Here is a 23,450-nt window from a genome sequence, read left to right on the forward strand (position 1 = left end):
GTGACCCTTGTATTCAGCCCAACATCTCCAGAGACACACTGAGATCAATACAGAGCACCAGTTTAAGAGGCTTCTCTCAGAACAATACACGAGAAGTTCAACTGGCTGAGGCCAGATTGTCCCTCAGGTTCTTTAAGTGTAGAAGAACAGACTGACCGTAAGAAATAAATGTACGATGATACACTGCAGACTCAGTCATTCATTCTGGAAAGAAAACAGGTTTCCATGGTAATGTTTCCCGAAGTTATTGCAATGAAATTTCAGGGGGGGAAAGAAACCCTCTGCTGCCCTCTAGGGGAGTTAAAGCAAAAGTACATGGGAATAAATGTAAAGATGGCCCTGCTTTCTTTATTTCACAAAAAAGAAGCTGTGGTAAACAGGATCAGAATCGGGGTCACATTTAGTAGCCAAAGAAAGCAAAGACACATACATCCTTTCCTGATGTACAGTAGAAACAAGATGAAGCACCATGAAACATGGAGCACATTAAAGAAACATCTATAAAGAGAGCATCAGCCTGCATTTACCAGTAATCATGTTCACAAGTTAAAGCCCCCATAAAAATTACAAAATACACCAACCTGTCCCTGTTTACATGTACTAGTGCATCTCTAAAGACTGAAAATCAAGGTCCATGACTCTGGAGGAAGAGTTGGAAGCCAGAGAATGGATCCAATGTGTTTGAAGGTGATGGTCTGGGGATCCTCATCATCAGCTGGTGTTGGTGGCAGTTGGTTCACCCTTTTTAATCAAGTCCAAAGTCAACTTGTCTACTAGAGGATTTTAGAGCACTTCCCATTGCTGGCAGGCTTCATGAAGATTTTGTTTTTCCAGCAGGACTTAGCACCCTCCCACCGACCCAAACCTACTACCAAATATTTTACTGCTCATGGTTTTACTGCCCTTTACTGGCCAGCCAACTCTCCCGACCTGATCTCCACAGATAATATGAGAAGCATAGTCAAGAGGAAGATGAGAAACATCAAAATAGAGATGAGCTGAAGGCACCTATCAAAGCAACATAATAATAATTTCGTTTTTGGCTTATCTTGGGAAACATTCAAATCTTTTATAATAATCAGGCAGGCTGGTCTGAGTATTTCAGAGAAATCATCAAAGAAAATGGTCCAAGAAAGAGAAAATGTCCAGTGAGTGGGTGTTCTCTGATTGAAAATGCCTTGTTGATGCCAGATTTCATTATGACCAGTTTCTAGATGACAGGAAGCCAACAGTAACTCAAATAACCACTTCTTACAATGAAGCTAGGCAGAAGAGCACCTCTGAATACACAACATCAGGCTTACCAAAACTGAACAGCAGGAGATTGGAAACAAAAAAAAGTTGTCTTGTGATTCAGATCTGACTTTGACATAAACATCATAAAAACACTGATCATTCCTGCCTTGTATCAACAGTTCATGCTACTGCTGGTAGTGTATGGGGATAATATCTTGGCACACTGTAAACCTAGCTGAGCATTCTATGAGTAATGATGCTGACCATGTCCATCCCTGTATGACCGCAGTGTAGCCATTTTGTGATGGCTGCTTCCTGTAGGATAACTTATCGTGTCACAAAACTCAAATAATATCAAACTGGTTTCTTGAACAAGGACAATGAGTTCACTGTACCCAAATGGTCTCAATCCAATAGAGCACTTTTGGGACTTGGTGTGAATAGATCACGGATGTGTAGCTGGTAAATCTGAAGCAACTGTGTGATGCTATGGACCAAAATCTCTGAGAAATGTTTTCAGAACTTTGTTGAATCAATGCCATGAAGAATTAAACCAGTTCTCATTAGTTAGTAGCAATGTGTACTTAGTGATGTGGGTGTATTTTCTGTTCATGATCAATGTTTAAATGGTATATATATTTAGTAGGCTGTATGTGGGCCATGAGCTAAAAATGATGGCCTAGACTTTGTGCCTATTTAAAGGCAAGACTGGGTCTAGCAGACATAGTTCAGGTTTAAATTACGCACCACACACGTTTCCTAAAAGTAATCTCATTTTGTGTCGCAAGCATAAATGTTAATTTTAAAAGCCACAGACAGACCAAGTCTAAGTCTCGAAATGGTTCTAAAATGCGAAAAACGTATTTATTCATTAATTTATTTGTGTGCTACCACGACGCCGTTAGGAACCCACCAAAACTATAAAGTTCTATTGGACAACCCCAAATCCATGAATTCGATTGGTTCATCTGTGTCCGTCTCCTTAAACGTCCCGACCTGAAACACGGGCACCTCGAAAGCGTGACCAGGTAGCTAGCCGTATTGCATAGCTTCTACTAACAAATATTTAAAATATAATAATAACAATATAGTACCAACATTTAGAATTTCTGGATTTTTTTGACCAACAGGAATGACACACTTTTGTTGTTAGCCCTCCTCGATTTGAAGGTAACTTCATACATCCTGACATGATGCTGTTGCTGCTAACTTGCTAACATTACCGTCTATCCAACCTTAGCATAGGATAATAATGCTCTTAAATTAGAGTATTCGCTTCTCCTTTAACCTTTACGTTACGCCGGCTGCTGCTGGTTATTTTCTGCGTTTTATGTTTGTATTGGTTAGGTGGAGTTCGTAATTGCAAGCAGCTCGTTTAACGGTGCTCAGCTGTGAAAACCTTTACTATCTCTTAGCCTTTATTTGGCTTTTTATAAGACGCTAACGCTATTTTAAGTTTCAAAATCATTATATCAAGCTCAGAGTTCCGTATATGTACAACAATATTAGATTTCAATATACGCATTTGCGTCGATTAACACATTAGGGGAATAAAGTGCTGGTCACAAATCTACGACTTTCGTTTGTCCGTCCAGAGATTGAGCTTGAGCGAGATTGTTCATGTAGAGAAAGGGCAATTTAAAAACAACCATTGTGTGACAGTGTATTTGATGCACCGACCCAACCTTTACTAAGCTTTTCTGATTGCTGATCCAATACTAGTGTTAAATGAATCATCACAATATTAAAGAAACTGCGAACCCGTCCTTATTTCCAGGCAGCATTAGGCTGGGCTCGAACTCTTTCCTAACTCTCTCCAATAAGCAGGAAAAAAACCTTCTAAGAATATTAATGAACGGAAGCGATATTTATTAATGAAATAATACGTAACACGAGGATCACGATACCATGAAAAAATAGCGAGGTAATATCTTATTTGTTTTTACCAGTATTATCTTTCCTGTGAAGCAAACTGGCCAAAAGAGACCCTCCCCAATGAGTAGTTTGCTCTTACAGGATGCATCACATTAATAATAATGATAATAACAATAATAATAATAATAATAATTAATACTAATAAAATAATTACAGCAATCGAGCTGTTTGGGAACTTTAAATGGAAAGAATTTCTTTTTAACGTCCATCTGCAGCCTGACATCAGCCACCCTCGCTCTTTCTAGCTGAGAGACTTGCAGCATTTAGAGGGAAGTGTAAAGAAGAACTGGTGCACTAAATTAATTATAGTTTTAGACACAAATGATTTTGTAATATAGATTTATAATATAAAATATAACTCTACTTATACGTTGGCGTTCTTATAGTTTAGCAGCTTATGCAGTAAATAAATTACAGTCGTGCACGGAAATTTTGGCAGTGCACAGTTTTTTGTTTGTGTCACTTCAGTTTTTATTTGGATTCTTTTTTGCATGTTTCTGTGATTTGGGAAAGAACAAAAACACGCGTTTCATATGTTTCAGTGACTTTTATTGGCAACAAAATCAAATTGATGCAAAAAAAATGTAAACTGTTGAACCACCTTCTTCATAACTTCTGGATTTCTCTGTGGCATGTTGGATATCAGCTTATGAGCCAAATCCTGACTGATGGCATTTCCTGCCTTATCAATGCTTGAACTTGAAAGTTTTTTTGGGCTTCTGCTTTTCCGCCCATGGTGAGTAAAGACTGACTAAAACTGTCTTTAAGAAAAACATCTTCTTCCATTGATCCAGAAGCAGTTTGGTGCTCCATGTCACTAGGCTAAATTGATGAGGGCTTGGAGATCATGAATTTACCATTTTGGGTCCATGACCATGAAACTCTCCATACTGTAATCTGATCGAGAATCTGGGGCTAGTCCTGTTCTTTAAACAAATCTGATTTATTTGCCAATCAAAGTATTTAAAACTAATGACAATACTAATGACTGTTTTTCACTTTATCAAAGAGATCTAAAAAAAAGAAATAAATCTAAATAATCAAAATAAAAAACTGACTTGTCAAAGTATGCAACACAAATGTTGTGCCGAAACTTCTGGCCGTCACTACACTTTGTGAGCCAATACTAGTGGCCAATAAAAGTCTGATTTTCTGGTCTGATGTTTATTTTGGGCGGAACAAATGTTTTTTTTGAATACTTAAATTTGAAAAAGTCCAATGGTTCCCGAAAGCATCAACTCTGTGCTTTTTCAGTGATCTTCGGGGTCGTTACACTAATCCCAGGCAGGGATACGATACTACTACTAATAAAAGTGCAGAGTCGCTGCTTTCAGGAACCACTGGAATTATTTCAATTGAGCAAATAGTTCAGGAGTTACACATGTTTGAAACAACCTGTCTGACGCCAGCGACAGGTTAGGCTTTAGAGGCTGAAACCTGTGAGTGGAAACTAAAGCTTTCATGTCAGTCGATTGATTTTCAGATGTGTCTCATTCGCAGGTGGATGTCAGTTGTGTTGACCCGATTGTCTTCTTTTGTCCACAGCCATGTCTTTCCATCAGGATCGTGGGGGTCCCCGGGGAGGAGTGCCTCCTGGCCAGCACGGTGCCAACCAGAACTACAGACCCACCAACATAAGGCCGCCCCCTCCCCAGCCTCCAGTTCCTTCCTACCGTTACGATTCGCAGACTGCCCCCTACATGCCTCCACACCCTGACTTCATGCAGTATCCACCACCAGTTCAATCCCAAACTTCCAATTCTCTTAACCAGTGCCCAGTGCGCCCACCTTTCTCGAAGCCCCCCACCCGACAAGGCTTCCCTGAACCGCCACCTAACTTTCCACCTCCTCCCTTACCCGGCTCCGCAGGTGGTCCCGCTCCAAGGGCGCAGGTGTCTGCTCAAAATGCCTACCACCCTTACATGATGCCTCCTGTGCCCCCACCGCCGCTACCACACCCCCCAATGCCTCCCCCCATGGCCTCTCAATCAATGAACTACCACGCTCCGTACTCCATGAACTACCCCCATCCTCCTCACCCTCCATTCCCTCCTCCTACCTTCAGCTCCAGCTACACCCAAAGCAACACCCAGTTTCAAGCAGACCACAGCATCAGGCATGGGGGGCAGTACAAGTACGAGAAGCCCATGGACAGCAGGAGGTCCCCAGAAAGAGGGTATCGGCACGATGATCACAGGCGGAAGTGCTTTGGCTATGGAGGCCACGGCGACAGGCACAAAATGGAATTTCCTGGAGAGAGGAAGGACCGCGGGAGAAGTCCAGACAGGCGCAGCAGGCAAGAGGGTGGGCGGTATAGGTCTGAATACGACAGAGGCCGGACTCCCCCCAGACACAGGAGCAGGGATCGCAGCAGGTACACAGACGACGCTCTGCCAAATGAAATCAATCAGTGAAATGATTTCCTTTTAACTGCTCTGTCTGTTCACAGAGAGCGGTATCGGCACAGAGACAGTCGGAGATCCCAGTCACCCGACAGGCACAGAAAGAGGCCTCGAAGGTACACGTGTTGCTTTGTTTGGCTTAATGCAGCTGTTGTGAAATAGTACTCATCGATAAACCTTTTAAATCTGTAATAGACAAAGTTTAAGGTCACAAAGAAAAATCCTTGGTTTTGAAAGAAAAGCGTTCATAGTTGTTTTTTAACCAGCATTTCACACATCAGTACAGAAGATGTTTTCAGATTATATAGAGAGAAGAAATTATGCTTTTTCTTTCCTTGAATCATAGAAAAAAATCTCTGCCATTGCTTTACTTCCTGTTTTGACTGCAACAAACGTTTTATTACTCCAGCACTGTTTGAGAGTGTCCTGAAGGTGTTTATTGATTTGAAAACATGTTTCACATTTTTAAAATGTGCCATGGCGGCTCTTTTTTTGCTTCTCATCCGTAAACACTCTGCATACTCTTTCACGTGATTCACTTTATTTTGAAAAGTCTCAACAGGATCTTGAGCTTTATTGTGAAAGGTTTATGTAGAAAATAAACAAGCAGACACCCATGGTGTTACCCTCGTTGTTGCTAACCACAACGCATAAAAACAGGCGCTTGTCCGTCCGTAGTGTGGTTATATTAAATATAAGATAAAGAGAGAACTTTAAGAAATTAATATAGTCACTACAGTGACCTTTAAAACGATGAAAAAATATTGCCGTAAACAGTTTATTTTGCGACACCACAAAACAAATGATTGCGTAATAGGAAACGATAGACGTTTTTATATCGTCATCTGATACATATCGTTATATCGAACAGCCCTACCTAAGATTTCAAAGCAAGAGACTGTGCACAAGAGAGGTGAAGGAAGGGCTGAGTGGATAGAGGTGATTTGCAACAGAAGGATGGCAGCAAAAGTAAAGGGGAGTTTTACAAGATGACAAAAAGACAGAGAGCAGAGCTGAAGATGCTCAGATTATCATTGGGAGTGACCAGAATAGACAGGATTAGAAATGAGTGTATCAGAGGGACCGCTCGGGTTGAGCGGTTTGGAGGCTCACAGGGTTTGGACTTGTGCAGAGGAGGGAAAGTGGATGTACTGGACAAAGGATGTTGAAGATGGAGCTGTCAAGCAGGAGGAAAAGAGACAGACCTCAGTAAAGATTCATGGATATCTACTTTAAATCAAAGTCATGATACCTAAGATCAAAACCTGAAGGCACCATACTGGTAATGAATCATGTCAAAAAACCTCTGTGGCAGAAAAAACTGGTTTCTTGAGCAGTGGCTCTATTTAGACAGAGGTCATTTTTCAAGCAAAGGAAAGTAGTATCATACAAACAGTTTAACTTATTAATTTCTTGCCGTTTTCTAGTATTAATATATTTTCTTTGATATAATGAGCAAGTGTAAACATGAGACCTCAACTCAGATTTATCCTCATGTCTCATGTTGACTTTTCCTTTTCGTATGTAGCCGGTCAACGAGCAGAGACAGGAAACGTGGTCGCTGGGAGGAGGAGAGGGACAGGAGGTCAGAGAGCTCCTCGGGGCTGAGCAGAGAGCGCAGCTTCTCCGCCATAAGGAGCAGAGACTCTGATGAAGCCTTCAGCGACAGAGACCGAGAGCGGGAGAGAGAGAGGGAACGGGACAGGGAGCGAGAAAAAGTGAAGGAGAAGGGCGATGACGAGAAAGAAGAGGAAGACCTGCTGAAACCTGCCTGGATTCGGTGCACCCACGCAGAGAACTACTATTCCAATGACCCCATGGACCAAGTGGTACTGTTATCTTTCTTTTTTCATAAAGCTAACATTTGCTAAATTCCTGATTTGTAACTCTAACAATATATTTGTCTTTCTTGCCTGAACAAGGGGACAGTAGTTCAGTGGTTATATTACATTCTTAAAAGGAAACTTTGTGAATCTTCTTTCTGCCATTACACTAATTTTGTTTGCAGTGGTGTTAAAGAATAGCTTTTGAAAGATGTGCCCACCCCAAGTAGGCTTGCAACAGACTAATAACAAGAAACCAGAGCAAAAGGAGTACCATAAATTATAAATACTTAAGAAATAATTTGACCTGCTGTCCTTTCTAAGCTTTAGAAACCAGTTCAATAAGCTTATCAACACCAAAACTATTAAATACCCATTTTATTCTGTCATCATTGCCACACCATCCATCTGTCTATTTTCTGTTGGTTGGACCATAGGGTCTAAGCAGATAAGCTCAGCCCTTCTCCCCACTGGCCACCTCCTCATGTTCAGACCGAGCAAGCCGTTTCCCTCTGGTTCATACTGTTCCCAGTAGAAAAAGGTAGTCCCCAGTTGCAGCACTTTCCAGCACCCCACCCAGTGTCTTTAAGAAGGCCGGCTTCCCTGGACGTTTGTTCACAGCATACACGAGGGTAAACAGTGCCTTTCATATGTACGCTAACGCTTGTTGCAACTTATCTGGTGCGCGTCTTTTATTTTGACAGCGAATGCTCACCTGCGGACCACTTATGTGCACCCCTGCATATATCGATACATTCCATATCCTCTTGAAGACCCAACATAGCAGAACATTTATGAACACCTAACAAAAGCGTGCATATCTGTAGTTATGCACTTACATGTGTTGTGAGTAAATAAAGTACCATAGATCTTTATGTATTTTTACTTCGTATATTTACTTGTGATATTTTTTGGATTGGTGGCTTTGTAGCAGTATGTTTTTCAGTCAGTCAGTTAAGCTGACACTCAAATAACATCTTATTGCCACTTTTTCTTCTTTTAGCAAATCCTTCTCAAATGCTTTTCTGAAGTCTTTGGATCTTGTAGATACTGACACCTACTTTTTCTCCTCTCTCCTCGCTGACCTTTATCCGTAGTCTCTAATGCTTGGTGTCCTCAGCTCCTTTCTCTCCCCACATATTACACATTCTGGCAGACACTTGACCTGTCCTTAAAGGAAAACTGAAGTGATATTAAATGTCAAGCGGGAACCCAACTTTACTTGTAAGCATCCTTCACAAACAGATTTAGCTCTCCTGTGTCTCTGTTATGACAGAGAGGATGTTACCTTTGGGTGTCAATTACTGTAGCTGTGCCAGATGTGTGTAGAACTGCACTTACACTGTGATTACACTTCACAGTGGTCCAAGCTTTGTAATAATTTAAGATACATTTCTATTGGAAAGCAGATCATTTTCTCTTTTAAAGGCATAAGTATGTTTTGCAGTTTTGTTTGTGACATTGTTATACCACCTAACTTCACATTTTGTCTTGATCAATAGACTGTTAGTGTGAGTATATTAAAGAAACTCAAATATAGTTGTGCTTAAGTTTTAAAAAGTCAGTGTGCATCCTGGAGGCCTGTGGGTTTGAGACTGACCGTGTAATCCCAGAATCCTCCTGATTAGAGTCCAGCTGGGGTTCTTTGTTGCATGTCATCCCCTCTGGCTCAGTCCTCATTTCCTCTTTGCTCAGAACCGTCTCCAGTGAAAGCATAAAAAAAAACACACAAAAGTAAACATAGTTTTAGTTCTGGCAGCCCACAAAATCAAGCTCAGCTACAATCCCACCAGACCAGCTCATCTCATCTCAATGCCAACCTTCATCAGCTGGTGCATCCTGTCAGCATGTCTTGTATAGAGTGCACAGTCTAAAATTCAACTGACAGAATAGTCTGATATTTCTATGTGATTTTATTATATTTTTAATAATAAAAAGGTTTCCTTCCATCAGTTGTCATTGTTCTCCTACAACTTTACATCCATCTGCACATCCATCCATTTTCTGCTGTTTCTGAGGGTTTGGGTTGTGGGGGCAGGAGTCTGAGTAAGATGCCCAGGCCTTCTTCTTCCCAGCCACCTCCTCCATCTTTTCTGGGCAATATTGCGGCATTTTTAAGCAAGCATAGAGATGTGATTCTCCAGTGTGTCCTGGGTCTGCCCCAAAACACCTACACTGGGAGGTCCTCAGTGGGCGTTTACATCAAATGGCCAAACTGGCTCCTTTCAATGTGGAGCACTAGCAGTTCTACTTCAAGCCCTTCAGCCTGTCTCTATGGCAGGAGCAGACACATATGGAGGAAGCTCGTGTCCACCGCTTATTCCCATAATCTCATTCTTTTGGTCTCTATCTAAAGCTCTTGGCTATAGGCGAGAGTAAAATGTAGAATTTTAACCGATAGCTTTCACGGCCTGCTCTCTTTTCAATACAACAAACCAATACCTCAACTTGGGGCAGCAGTTCCACACTTTTCCAGTTGAGAACCATGATCTCAGACTTGGAGGTCCTAATTCTCATCCCGTCTGCTCTACACTTGGCTACAGTCTGTTACAGTATGAAGTGGAGGTCTACTCACAATGATGCCAATAGAACCACATCATCTACAAAACAGGGCAAATGATCCAGAGACCACCAGACAGCATTTCATATGAACTGGCCCATTGGTATAATATTTAATGGAAAGATATCACCCCAACCGGTTGCGGCAGATGTCCACCCCTCCCTGAGCCTGGTTTTGCCCACTGTCACCAAAGTGCTTGCTCATAGGGGGTCATATGATGGGTTTTTCTCTGTATGTATTATTGTAGGACCTACCTTACAATATAAAGCGACTTGAGGCGACTGATGTTGTGATTTAGCGCTGTATAAATAGTTTACAGTATAAACAGTCAGTGTATCAGTATAAAATATACAGGAATACTTGTATGACCACCACTCCAACCTCAGTTCTTTTAGATTCGGTTGCTTGAGGGTTAATTAGAGATGCATTATCTTAGGCTTCACTTAAGAGTGGGAGCTACATGAGGCATACTGCACTATAAATAATAATAATAATCAATGAGCACAGGAGGAAATTATAATTTTCTTTCGACTAAAGTGGCTCTGACTGAAATATCCATTAAATATTAAAATGTTAGTTTGACTAAAAGATCCTGGAATCCTTTCTCAGTCTACAACTTTTCCATTTAACTTTCAGCAGTTGAACAAACTTGGCTTGTTGCATTTGAACTGCTGTATTTCAGGGAGACTCTACAGTGGTGGGAACGAGTAAACTGCGTGATCTGTACGAGCGCTTTGAGGAAGAGCTGGGAAACAGACAGGAGCGAGCCAAGGCTGCTCGACCCAAATGGGAGCCGCCCAAGACCAAACTGGACGAGGACCCAGGTTAGTTGTGCTATTTTTATATTTTAGCTTTAACCTCAGTCTTTAAACTTAATTCTGTAAAGGAGATCTATTATGCTCATTTCAAGCTCCACATTTTGTTCTGATTGGCTGCCCTTTGTCAGAGGAAGATTTGAACAGCAAGTAGGCGGGGCTTATTTACCTGAGATGGCCATATAAGGAATTTCCTATCTAAATGACATCATATAGGGCCAAGAGTATAAAAAAACTTGCTGAAACTGAGTGTTTAGAGCCATCTAAGACAGAGAATTTTACATACACTGCCCTCATCATTTGTAACTGGCAATGTTTAATATCTGCTGTTGTGACTGTATGTATGTATGATCGTCTTTAAATAAACCCTTGGCCTGCACATACTTGTGTTACCAAATAAAAGCCATCAGCTAAAACATCTGTTGACAACCTTTTTTATTGATATGGGGAAAAAAAGCTTGCTATCTTCTCAGCAGTGCATTGGGGCGAGACAGAGATTGTTATGTTTCTGATTTTATCTGCAGGGCTGTCAGCCCGATTGTCTATTTCACCAGCGCAATAATATAAATCTCACTCAGGGAGATCCAATTTGCTAAATATGCTGCTCTGGGCGCCGACTTCACAATCAAACACTCGAGTTAAAGTGCTGATAAGAATTAAAGACTCTGCTTAGCTAAGGGCCACAAACCATTCAGCAGAATGGTAATTATAATCCTCATTTTGGTTTGAGGTTTGTTTTCGGTGAGGGAGAATGACAAGTGAGAGAGGAGGAGAGAAAACACAAGTGCCAGATGTCAACTTTGGCAAGTGCACCCTGCTTTTAATCTCACGGATGCATTAAAGACTGCAACTGGCATGAAAATTGGAAATTGTTATGAACAACAGTGTTTAGACAACGAAACCACCACAGTTAGCTGTTAGTCATGCTAAACTCTATTTGTTTGCATAATGAAAGATTAAGCAAGTGCAAATTGGGTAACAGATCTTAAGGTTTGCTGTGTCATCTACACAGCCAGGGTGAGTATTCCTCCTCAAGAGTTGGCAGAGCCCGAGTGCGCAGTTTTAAAGCATTTTGACAGATTACTTTACTTTGACTCTGCCTTGTGAGTGTAATACTTTGCGAGGGCACAGCTGAGCAGAGGAGCTTAACCACTCGACCAGCTCCGGCTCGCCGAATTAGTTTTAATCGTTAGCCGCGTAGCATTCACATGATTAAAGACCTTCTTGCACTGTGGTTTCAGATGACAGCAGCAGCGACTCAGACTGTGAGTCAGAAGGCGAAGGAACCACCTGCTCCAGCAGCTCTGACTCAGAGGTTTTTGATGTCATCGCTGAGATCAAAAGGAAGAAAGCTCACCCCGACCGGCTGCACGAGGAGCTCTGGTACAATGACCCCGGGGAGGTTAGTGTGTCTTAACAAAAGGATGCCGAGGATAGATTGTTCTATCTTCTGTGTATACCTCTTGAATTCATGCCCGACAAAGTATTAAATCATACGGAATATCTCAATCTGAAAGCATTCCTGAAATACTGGAAGACATACTGTCGATGTGAGAACGATAAGGCAGCTGCACAGACAGGCTGAAACCTTTAACCAAAACATTTGGTTTTTTGACAACAGCTGACTTTATATTCATTTTTGAATCAATGATTTTAAAAGTTAAAGTAAATCAATCAAATAACATTTTTTTTACACGTGCACTACAGCCCAGAACTTTCAAAGACATCACCCCGCAGAGAAACAAGTGAGAATGCAGATGTCCCCTGCAGCCAGAACAGACATTAAATGGTCCTTAACCTGCCAGCTCTCTAGATCAAAGTCCTTGTGATTTATGCCTATGTGATAACTGATGATGTTAACTCTCCTGCCCCCCTGTACTCTCTACCCAGGAAGAACCCTCTCCAAAACCAAACAGACTATTTCCAGCGCTTAGATGTAATCTGATGTGCTGGCTCCTGCTGTGCAATGTGAAATTGACTTGATACTGGCCCTGCATTGTGAATAAAAGCAGGAAAACTGCAGAGACCTCACTTTGCGTTAGACCAGAGACATTATAAGAAAAGCACTCAAGTAATCCTGAATTAAAACCTCAAGCAGAATTTTGCATCAGCAAAATATGACTTTGCAATCTCAGTTTTTTTTTAATCTGTCAGATTTAACTAAGTCTACACATACGTTTATGTATGTCTCACTTAACGAAATAAATTCATCAGACAACATAAATAATATATTATATTTTTTAGGAAATAACAGTAATTTAGTTTTAACATCACACTTCCATATTTTAGTTACTAAATGTGTGAATTACTAAGTTATTATTGGTGTTTTTCCTCCATTTAACTGGTATTTATTTATATAAAAAGATTGAATATCCAATCCATGAGCCATCATCACAATACTCAGAGGTCAGACTCCACCTGGTTTTGATCTTGGCCTTCATTGATCTCAGTGACATACTTTTATGTGTGTTTCGACCAGACATCGAAGCATGTCAAACACCTGCCAAACCACTGTTTTTATGGTGCGGTAACACTAGGTGTCTCCAACAACACATTTTCCTGACACATGCACTCGCAGTTCCACACAGGCTGGACCCGTTTTGCTTGTAGAAGTCTTTAAATTCTTTGTGGCATAAATTCAACAAGGTGCTCAAAACATTCCTCAGATTTTGATCTATATTTACATGATGGCATCACACAGTTGCTGCAGAGTTTTTGGTGGCACATGCGTGATGTGAAACCCCCATTCCACCACAGCTCTATTAGATGGAGATCTGGTGACTGTGGAGGGCATTTGAGTACACTGTTGTTTTCAAGAAACCAGTTTGAGAGGATCTCAGCTTTGTGACATGACACATTATGTTGCTGAAAGCAGCCATAAGAAGGTGGGTACACTGTGGTCATCATGGGATACCAAGAAAATATCCCACACACTAGTACACCACCACCACCACCCTGAACTGAAACAAGGGAAGATGGATCCATGCTTTCCTGTTTCATTCAATTTAGAACCGTCCAAATGTCGCAGCAGAAATTGAGATTCATCAGGCTAGACAGCGTTTTTACAGTCTTCTGTTGTCTAACTTTGATTAGTCTGTATGAATTGTAGCCTTAGTTTCCTGTTCGTCGCTGACAGGAGCGGGGCACCTGGTGTGGGCTTCTGCTACTGTAGCCCATCTGCTTCAAGGTTCGACATGTGCTCTTCTGAAAACGTTGGTTAAAAGGAGGCGTTATTTAAGTTACTGATGTACTCTTGTCAACTCACTGAGCTGCTGCTCAGTGGATAGTTAGTCCGTTGAGACCATTCCCTGTAAACACTGTAGGTGGTCGTGTAGGTAAATCCCAGTAGATGCACAGTTTTTGAAATACTTGGACCAGCCTGCCTTTTCTTCCTCATTCCGGTGGCTGGTTTGAACTTCACCGGAGGATCTTGACCATGTCTCAATGCCTAAGTGCACTGAGTTGCTGCCATGTCACTGGCTCATTAGGTGTTTGCTTAACAAGCAGTAGAACAGTTATGCTCTACTGCTTGTAACTTTCTCATACTGTGAGAGTATATACTAGTTTTAAGACAGTAGATAAAATGCTCTCCAGTAAAGCCTGACTTATTTCTGCCACGTGTATTACAACAGCATGGCTCTGTAATTAAAGAGTAGAAGAAGAACGAGTAGAAAAAAGCTTGTCAAAAAGGCTGTAGGGCATCCATATGATCATTGCAGTCCAGTATTCATCTGTGTTAGATCCACATAGGTAAAATAAATACTGACTTTAAATAATCCAATAAAGAAGAAAGAAACCGTACCAGCTATGCTGTTGGAACTGAGGATAATCTGCACATTACTTAACTCCACAACAGACTTCAAACTCGATAAGACTGCAAAAAACATTTGAAAAAAGCAGAATGTAAGAGTTGATTGTTGTGGCCATAAATATCTAGTGTAGCTACAGTAAGGACTCCATTTCTTCCCTGTTGGCTTCTAAAGTCTTTTTGTAAATATCTGAAACCACTAACAGCACATACAACCAAAGTCCTTCTATAAAGAAGTCTTCAAACTCAGCAGCCAGCAGAGCCTCTGGGCATTTATTTTGAAGCTGCTGTCTACATAAATATTTCAGTGGGACATAAAAAAACAGATATATAGACTCACCAGCCAAATCTAACAATCTGCTTTTCCACCTGCAGGTTGGACTTCTAGTATCCACAGAAAGAGTAACACAATCCTACAGCTTCATTAGTGGCTCAATCCAGGCACCAGAGCACTGAACAATGCCACGCTAATTCATGTTTTGAATACACCTAGCTACATCTTTACTGCAAGGGAAATTACTGATGTGTGAATAAGTCTGCCACCAACCACTTGAAACTGCCGTGACCCTCGTGTCAATGGAACGTGGTTGGTTCACAGGTTTCCTGGTTTGGGTCTTTATTGGCTTTTTGGTTGCGGTGACAGGACAGCCGACTTTCACATTTTAGGTATTCTGGGTATTGTTGTCTCGTCTCTATGTCAGTTGCACGCTTCCTCTTTCTGCTTTGAATAAATGTCATTTCCACTTGATGGAAAGACGGTGTGTAATAAAGTTATAGGCCAGCAGTTTTATTGTGAGGATATGTATTGCGGAGACAGTGTCACAAAGTGAAGTTTAAAAAGTCAAAACTTCAAACTGCAGCAAAGAAATAAAGGTCAGGAGTCTGCAGTTTAGAGATGTAAAATGTTGAGCAGCCCCTGTGTTATACATGGCAAGTGAAGCCGTTCTGTCTGATTTACGTATTTTCTTTCTGTCCAGATGAATGATGGTCCCCTGTGTAAGTGCAGTGCCAAGGCCAGACGTACAGGGATCCGCCACAGCATCTACCCGGGGGAAGAGGTATGACACGCCATGAATAAATCACCCTTTCATAACCTTGAAGTTGTGCCACGCGGGGGCAAGGGCATTATTTTAGTCAGGCTAAAAGCATTTTCTATACAGAGGCCATCTTCTATTGTGTTAAAGGCGCGATAAGTGAGACAGAAGCATCTTAAAGAACAAAAGGATATTGCATTTCAGGAAAATTTGACTGGGGAGTTGCGTCCGAGTGATTCATCGGCTATTTTTCCACACACTGAGATAGATTTTCTTTTATGACTCACTTTCTTACTTTGCTGTGTTTTGGAACTATAACTCCCACCAGCCGCGTGCTCATCTAACAAGTAAAATGCATTTTATCTACAAAAAGCTCAGTCGTTCAGTTTCTTTTGCCTTTATGCCCAGTAGGAAATGATCAAACTCTGGGATTGTTTAATGAATCCTTAATGACTTTATTAACCAATGATAGGTACGTTAAATAGTGGTAAATGTGCATCATCCTCCAGACAAAGGCGGGTAAATGTCTGCTCCATACTCACTTGTTTGGGGATGTATATTTGATTGATTGATTGATTGATTTTTTTTTTTTTTAGTAATATTTTCTGTCTTAAAAATCTGCCTTGAGTTAATTAGTGCGTTAATTTCTTGTTGCTCTTTGTTGACCTGGAAGTTGTTAGTCAATTATTTGTTTTAATAAGTTTCTAATGTGTATTGACTTTATAATTATGCTCATTATAGGATGCCAATTAAGCTTTTACTCATCACTCATACCAGCAGTTTGTCTTCATAATAACCTCTGCAAACATGCTTTGCTCTTCACTTACTTCTGCACTCAACAAGATGCCTCTGCGTGACTGCATTCATCTGCAGAAGGGAACAGCAATGCCCCCCCCCCCCCTTTTTTTTTTTCCAGTCGGCTCAACCAGCTAATGAGTGAAATCCTATAAAGAGTCCATTAGCAGAACAATCCACTGTATATGCTTAAGTAATTTCTCAAGAAAACTGGAAAATATGTTGCAGTTTAACCTTCATAATTAGAACATTTTGATGCCTTTTTCGCTCTAAATCGGTATAAATTGAATGTTTTTTGGCTTGATTATAAAGGACCAAGAAGGTGAATGACAGATTGGAATTAAAATACTTTAAAAGTAGACTGAAAAGATGGAATTAGCCACTGTGGCTAATCGCTGTTTTGGTCAGTGTTGTATTCATTAAAGCAGCGGTCCCCAAACTTTTTTGCGCCATGGACCGGTTTGTCAGACAATATTTAAGGTGTAAATACAACAAAGTAAAATGATGCGGCCAAGACAAAAACTGTGGTATTTTGTAAATATAATAATAAATACAAATTCACTGTGTAATTGTGTAACTTTATTAGCAGCGTTCTCCTGAAATGCGCCAACAACAATGAGAGTAACATCCTCCTCTCTGCCCCTTAATGCTCTCTGGTCGCTATGGTGACGTGTAAATATTTCTTTCAAAATAAAACACACAACTATAACACAGGAAAAGACCCAGGGTAACAGAGTTAACCATAAAAACCCTGAAAACCATATATTTCACACACGAGCCTCGCGGCCCGGTACCAAATAACTCACAGACCGGTACCGGTCCATGGCCCAGGGGTTGGGAACCGCTGCATAAAGAATTGTTGTTATTGTTGTTGTTGTTATTGTTAGCCAGCCTCAAGTGGCCATTTGAGGAACTGCATTTTTTGACACTTTGATGTTCGCATCACCGTTAAAGTTGCTGTCCTATGAGTCTATAAAGGAAAAAAGGGAGTTTCAGTTCATTCATGATTTGTACCTCTTACATTTACTTAAATTCGCTCATAAATGTCGAGCACAGAGGAACACCTCGTTGTCAAATATTGACTTTTTAAAATCTTTTCCAGCCTGTGAAACGGTGCCGTCCAATGAACAACAACGCTGGCAAACTGTTCCACTACAGGATCACTGTGTCACCTCCCACCAACTTCCTGGTATAACTTAAAATAAACAACTAGGTTGAATACATGCTAACACATTGTTCTGATTGTTTATATTCACAGCACTCTACCTAAACTGCAGCGCTGTGTTTGCATGCTCGTGAGACTGTTCTTGTTCTTTTCTGTTCCAGACCGACAGGCCGACAGTGATTGAGTACGATGACCACGAGTACCTGTTTGAAGGCTTCTCTCTCTTCTCCCACACTCCTCTCACTAACGTAAGCCTGCTTTGAATTGTTAGCAGCTCGGGCGGTAAGCCATGAATTTTCCACCACAGCACTCTCAGGTTTTTGACAGTAACAGTGGGTGTCAGTGTAAAGTCATTTTTCTCAGTTATGCTGTTGTGTTTTATAGTTTCTATTTTTATTTATTTACTTGTTCGGAGTCGGCAGTTCCTTTTGCGTTGAGCTTTTCGGAGGCGAGTGTCACACTGGGTTTACTCTATTTTGTTTGTAAGTGTCATGTTAAGCATCACAAAGGTGAAGTATAAGTGTACTGGGTTGGTTACGACTTCCTCATTGACATTTCACCTCGGGGGAGTCTTTTTCTGCACAAATGCTTGATATAGTGTGTTATTCATAGATATGTGCAGCTTCACTAATGACTTAAAGGCCAAAAGGTTGTCTGGTAGAAACAGGATACACAAACCTAAATGCTAAAGTGTTTTTTGTGGATTGTTTCTTTCATTGGTGATATTTTAGGGCTTTTTTTTGGAAACTCATTACTAGGATCCTGCTCATTAACCTTAGGGTTGCAAGAGGTATTCACATATACATAAATCTTGCACATCAGTTACCTTGCAGCTACATGAGGTCGAAAACAACAAGAGGAAAAGGAACCACATGTGTAATCTCTGTATATAAAGTCCAGTCACTGAAGTCCATGCAGTTAGAAAACAAAAACACATAATGGATTTGGGGAAAAATAGCACCTGAGTTTGTGCCATCGTGTAACGGTACATGAAAATACAACGGGGTTTTTTTTTCCCCACACCATCTCAATCTTCCCTCATTTCCCCACCTTGCACACCTGATGTGGCTGCATGCAGGGTTTTGCCTTCTTTCACAAAACAAAATGATGTATTAAAGCAGTTGAAAGGTCACTGCTTTAATACATTTGAAGAGATCCAGCGCACATCATTGTGCAAGCAGTCACAATGGAGCTTCCAGAAAGCGATTTAAAAATAGCAGGAAACCCTGGAAGCATGTCAGCGCCACACAAGGAGACTTTGTTCAAGGGGACATCAGCCAAATTAAAATCAGGCATTAGTTTTGATTTATATGGGTGGAGCTGCAGAAGTTTGCAATAGCAAACTGATAGAGTACCCTTCTTAATACATTTTTCTTATTTTTTATTTTTTTTATTCCCTTTTCCCTCTTACGTGTGAGCCTGCCTGCTCGAAAGCCTGCGGTTTAAAAAGCCCAGGCCCACGATCAGTTGTGCAGCTCAGTCAGATCTAGATTGCCTGTGATGGGACACTCTCAACCTTCTACGTGTCTGTTGAGGCAACACATCATTTTTTCGTATTTTCAGCATTTAAGTGGACCATCCCTCCTCCTTTTAGCTCCACTCTTGTCAGAAATAACTTCAAATCGACTCTTGGCTTCGGGTCGACTTCTTTGTCGCGTGGACAAAGTGCTCCTCTCTCCCAGGGCTGACCTTGTCACAGAGTCCTCTTGCTCACTTTTGAAGGCCCATCAGTGACTGTCAAACACTAGAGTGGCTGTGATTTGAGAGGAGCCTCTCTTTCTCGCCGTCCCCCAAAGTGGAAGTTTTAAAGAAGAGAGAAATCAGCCGAGGGGATCACCAAACGCCGTTTCTGGAATATTTCCCTCCCCTCTCTACGCATGTGTGTGTTTTTCCTGCACGTTTGAATACTAGAGCACTCTGTCAATATCCCCTCTAGCTTGAAAAGAACCCAGAGGATTAGGCATGATTTGAACTGGATAATTTACGCGGCCCTTGTTAAAAGCTGGGGTAAACTCTTCGTGGCAGTGCGGGGATTAGGAAGCGCAGAGTCTGCTGATATTAGCCCCCTGCTAGTTGGCTGCTGGGATGGGCAAGAATGAAAGTAGCTCCCAGGTTAATCTCTTAAAATGGACCCCTGCGCTCGAACAACAAAGACCGTGTAACTAGGGAGATTAAACACAGAAGAGCAGGCTTATCTATTTAGCATGATTTCAGTTAGTTAATTTTCAAGAGTCAGGTGCTCACGCCTGTGTGAGTGGGGGGAGAGCACTTGTACATGTGTGTTTGAGTTGCTTGTTTTTTTCCATGTGGTTTCCAAATATTCCAACAGATGTGAGCTAGCTCCACTGAAGACAAAAAAACACCCCAAAAACAAGGTTTTAATGAGTTTCCTTGCAAAGCTGTGACCTCTGCCTAACGCCATGGTAATGAGTCGGTCTGTCCTTTCTTCTTCTCGTCCTTTGCTCCTTTCATCATCACAGATTCCATTGTGCCGTGTGATCCGCTTCAACATAGATTACACCATTCACTTCATAGAGGAGATGGCACCGGAGGTCAGTAAAACCCCACTTTATCTGCCAGCTCTTTTTCTCCCCTTTCTCACCCCTTTTGTTTTTATCTCAAACGGCTGAGACTGAGCGCCGCTGAGCCCCGTGTAACTCTTGCACCTCAGTGCTCGGATGAGTGAAGGTGCTAATCCTTTTAGAAGAGGAAAAAGAGCTTCCTTTTGACCCGCTGAGGGTGATTGTATCAATAAGGTGGCTTATGTGATAAAGTCTCAGAACTGGATTTAGTTATCAATCATATCTACATTATGGGGTAGTCTTTGTGGCTGCATGCTGCTACTGTATATTCACGTGGCGCTGATAACAAACCTCTGCTGTCTCTCGTGTACAGAACTACTGCGTCCGAGGCCTGGAGCTGTTTGCCTCCTACTTGTTCCGGGATATTCTTGAGCTTTATGACTGGAACCTGACAGGTACGATTCCCAAAGCGAGGGCTCGCAATTACACACAGATCACAGAAACTCCCAGCTTTATCGGTGATTGTCGCTTGTAAATTGCAGCGTGTCCTACCAGCATCTCTTACGCATGGGTCACAAAATGAGAGGAAATTATCTCAAATTGCAGCTTGGACGCTACAGAAATACCAAAATGGGCATCTTATTGAATGCCATCCCTTATTTTTATGGAAATATTTTTTGTATATAATAGTTTTGTTTTTTTAAAAGCCTCAATTTGTCTTGTTTTTTGGGGTTTTTTTCTTCGACATAAGTGACCATATTTAGATGAGAGGGTGCTGATGCTTGCAAGGTTTTTTAGCAAACTGCATTCACACAAACTCACACATACAAACCTGCATTAAGAGTTAAAAGGTGGGAATGCACTTTGTTAAAGCAGCCAGCTTGGCTCAATAAAACAAATTCTGACTCACTGAACAAAACAGCTCTGGAAAGTTGAAATCGTACACTAAAGAACTTGTTCAGCTAAATGGAAAATACAAGAAAGCGAAGAGCTCGATAAATCAGATCTAGTATGAGCTTAAATTTAAAATTAATAGAAGTATTGTGGTGTCTGTTATAGATACCACAATGCTTGCACGCAATAGATGTAATAGAAAATGTTGAGCATCTCCAGTAAGTGGTGCAGAGGCTGCTAAGGATCTATTACCATTTGGGTGATGCTTGTATCCACTGATGGAGAATTCCAAACTGTGTTCATGTAAACTGGATTGAAACGGAGCAATTCCCTCAGCCACTATAATGGATGCATTCACACAGCTAGCAGTTCGATAGTTAGTCCACAGAAGCATTTCTTCACAGCAACATGTCTGCGATTACATCGACGTTTAAACCACAACCACTGCAGTCCGTCTGTATTTCTTCTTACTGCTCAGAATAACGTTACGTGTGAAGCCAGGTACACTGTGGTCCCAGGAAGCGTGAGTGTTTCATCTACACGCCTACACTTAATCAGCCCAACGAGCTCGTTCCGTGTTATTGTCCCGATACCTCCGTGGAACAGCTGTGAAAGGCGGTCATTTCCTTCATAGCTTCTCTGGGATTACAAGCCTCCCTCCTGGTGGTAGAACTGTCAGTGCGATCAGCTGATAGAGATTGGCTATTCCCAAAAGTGTAATCCAATTTTAAAACACTGGTAGGCTTTTAAAACTTCACTGCAAGACAAAAGGTGGCTGTTTCGATCTTGCCTAAAAAACAGTGAGCAAGGAAAATCAACCTTATGTTGAAGTCATTAAAAACAACATCATGAGCTGCTGCAACAGACCGCCTCTCAGTGTTTCACTCGCCCAAAGTGGAGCACACCTTTCTCAGATGAGTGCTTCAAGCCCCATCATTTGGTCGGTAGCTGCGTTAAAAATGATCCAAAGGGGAACAGACACCATCGGCAAGAGGTCGATATTTGGAACTCCAGTTTTTCTAATTACGCTTTTTCTTGTTACAGATGAAAATATATATATATTTACTAAAATTCTTCAGGATGGATGCACCAAAGCCTCATCAGGCAGATTATGGCATATTTGTCAAAACTGCCTAAAACTAAATCTTTTTAATGTGATTTTAATTAGTTTTGTACGTACAAACTCATTTGTTAGACTATTTTTCAGTAAACTACAAAGTTTTACGATGACTCGTCTAGTTTTAAGGTTAGCTTTAATCCACTATTATAACGTTGCTGAGACACCTGTCAATCACTATGGGCAAATTTCTAATTTTAAAATTTTAAAAGTAATAATCTTTGACAGGTAAGTTAAAAAAAACAACAACAAAAACAACAAAAAAACAAACAAAAAAAAGAAAACTGTGAAATATATTTTACCACGGGACTCACTTTTAGTGTCAGCCCCCAGTGGCCATTTGAGGAACTGCATTCTGTTATAAACTTACTTGCTGTAATGTTTTCTCGGATGCATATATAGTTGGATAACAAGGCTCATAAAACTAAATAATGGATCTTTTTTGTTGCTTAGTAATAAAGTTATGCTTTCTTCTCTCCTTGGTTAAAATCTGTTGAGAACTGTGTTGAAAGGTGTTTAAAACAATGTAATTTTCCCCATTATTACAACAGCACTGCATTTTTGATAACAATGTGCACAGATCATGCATTTATATTATACCTGTCAGAGCGATAATGAGGAGATAAGATGGGGGCAGAGAGCATTGGCGACCAACACCTAATCCTATATGAGTTTAACCTTTGCAGTCATTACACATACAGAGAACATTTTAAATATTAAACATAGTAATTCACATTTAGAGTCACATCCATGATATGAAGGAAAAGCTTGAATTCTTATTAATAACTCTTATTTTAAATAATTGGGGTCTTCATTTCAATTTCATAAAGTTAGACTCTTAATAATGAGTGAAAAGCACGTAAGACTGTGTCATTAATAAATGTCTTTTTTCCAGATCCGGAGTCTGACGGGGAGGTCTCTGGATGCCCACGGTTCCATTTCATGCCACGTTTTGTCAGATTTCTGCCCGGTAGGACTCGTCACAGAACCATCTTTTTTTGCCATTTGTCTCCCTCTTGTGGTCTGTAATTCTTAAGCTGTCTCACGTTGCCTAAAACCAAAAAACTCTCCTCCAGCGATATCCACTCAAAGCTTTTACACTCATGGTGATAGTTGTGGTTCGTTCTTGGTAAAATGGCAGATGGAGTTAGTGCCTGAGCCTCTGCGTGTCTGCCTGGTATTCATCTTTGATGCACATGATGGTGCTGGTGCACTATGATATTACCGTGGCGTTTGTCATGACAGCCGTGCCCACCTACTTTCTCTCCATCAAAAAACAATTTCTCTCCCAGTTCTCCCAATTTAGTCGGCTACAAACACTTATCTGTCTCTTTTACAAAAGCG

At 41.0% G+C, this 23,450-nt stretch overlaps 1 protein-coding gene across 1 annotated transcript in view; it reads left to right on the forward strand.

Annotated features, from left to right (window-relative positions):
* The first annotated feature begins 2,234 nt into the window (after positions 1 to 2,234).
* drosha (drosha ribonuclease III) overlaps positions 2,235 to 23,450 on the forward strand; it is a 146,274-nt gene continuing 125,058 nt past the window's right edge. The window contains exons 1-13 of the mRNA XM_085362786.1: positions 2,235 to 2,264; positions 2,367 to 2,406; positions 4,717 to 5,545; positions 5,621 to 5,689; positions 7,102 to 7,402; positions 10,639 to 10,780; positions 12,013 to 12,173; positions 15,557 to 15,637; positions 17,511 to 17,597; positions 17,735 to 17,821; positions 20,054 to 20,125; positions 20,469 to 20,550; positions 23,002 to 23,076. Coding sequence (XP_085218912.1) covers positions 4,719 to 5,545; positions 5,621 to 5,689; positions 7,102 to 7,402; positions 10,639 to 10,780; positions 12,013 to 12,173; positions 15,557 to 15,637; positions 17,511 to 17,597; positions 17,735 to 17,821; positions 20,054 to 20,125; positions 20,469 to 20,550; positions 23,002 to 23,076 — 1,984 coding nt within the window. The 5' untranslated portion in view covers positions 2,235 to 2,264; positions 2,367 to 2,406; positions 4,717 to 4,718. The remainder of the gene's footprint in view (positions 2,265 to 2,366; positions 2,407 to 4,716; positions 5,546 to 5,620; positions 5,690 to 7,101; positions 7,403 to 10,638; positions 10,781 to 12,012; positions 12,174 to 15,556; positions 15,638 to 17,510; positions 17,598 to 17,734; positions 17,822 to 20,053; positions 20,126 to 20,468; positions 20,551 to 23,001; positions 23,077 to 23,450) is intronic.

Source organism: Diplotaxodon limnothrissa, linkage group LG9 (genome assembly GCF_057381915.1).
Source record: "Diplotaxodon limnothrissa isolate DT_005_m linkage group LG9, D_limnothrissa_male_GT1.1, whole genome shotgun sequence".
Taxonomy (NCBI): domain Eukaryota; kingdom Metazoa; phylum Chordata; class Actinopteri; order Cichliformes; family Cichlidae; genus Diplotaxodon; species Diplotaxodon limnothrissa.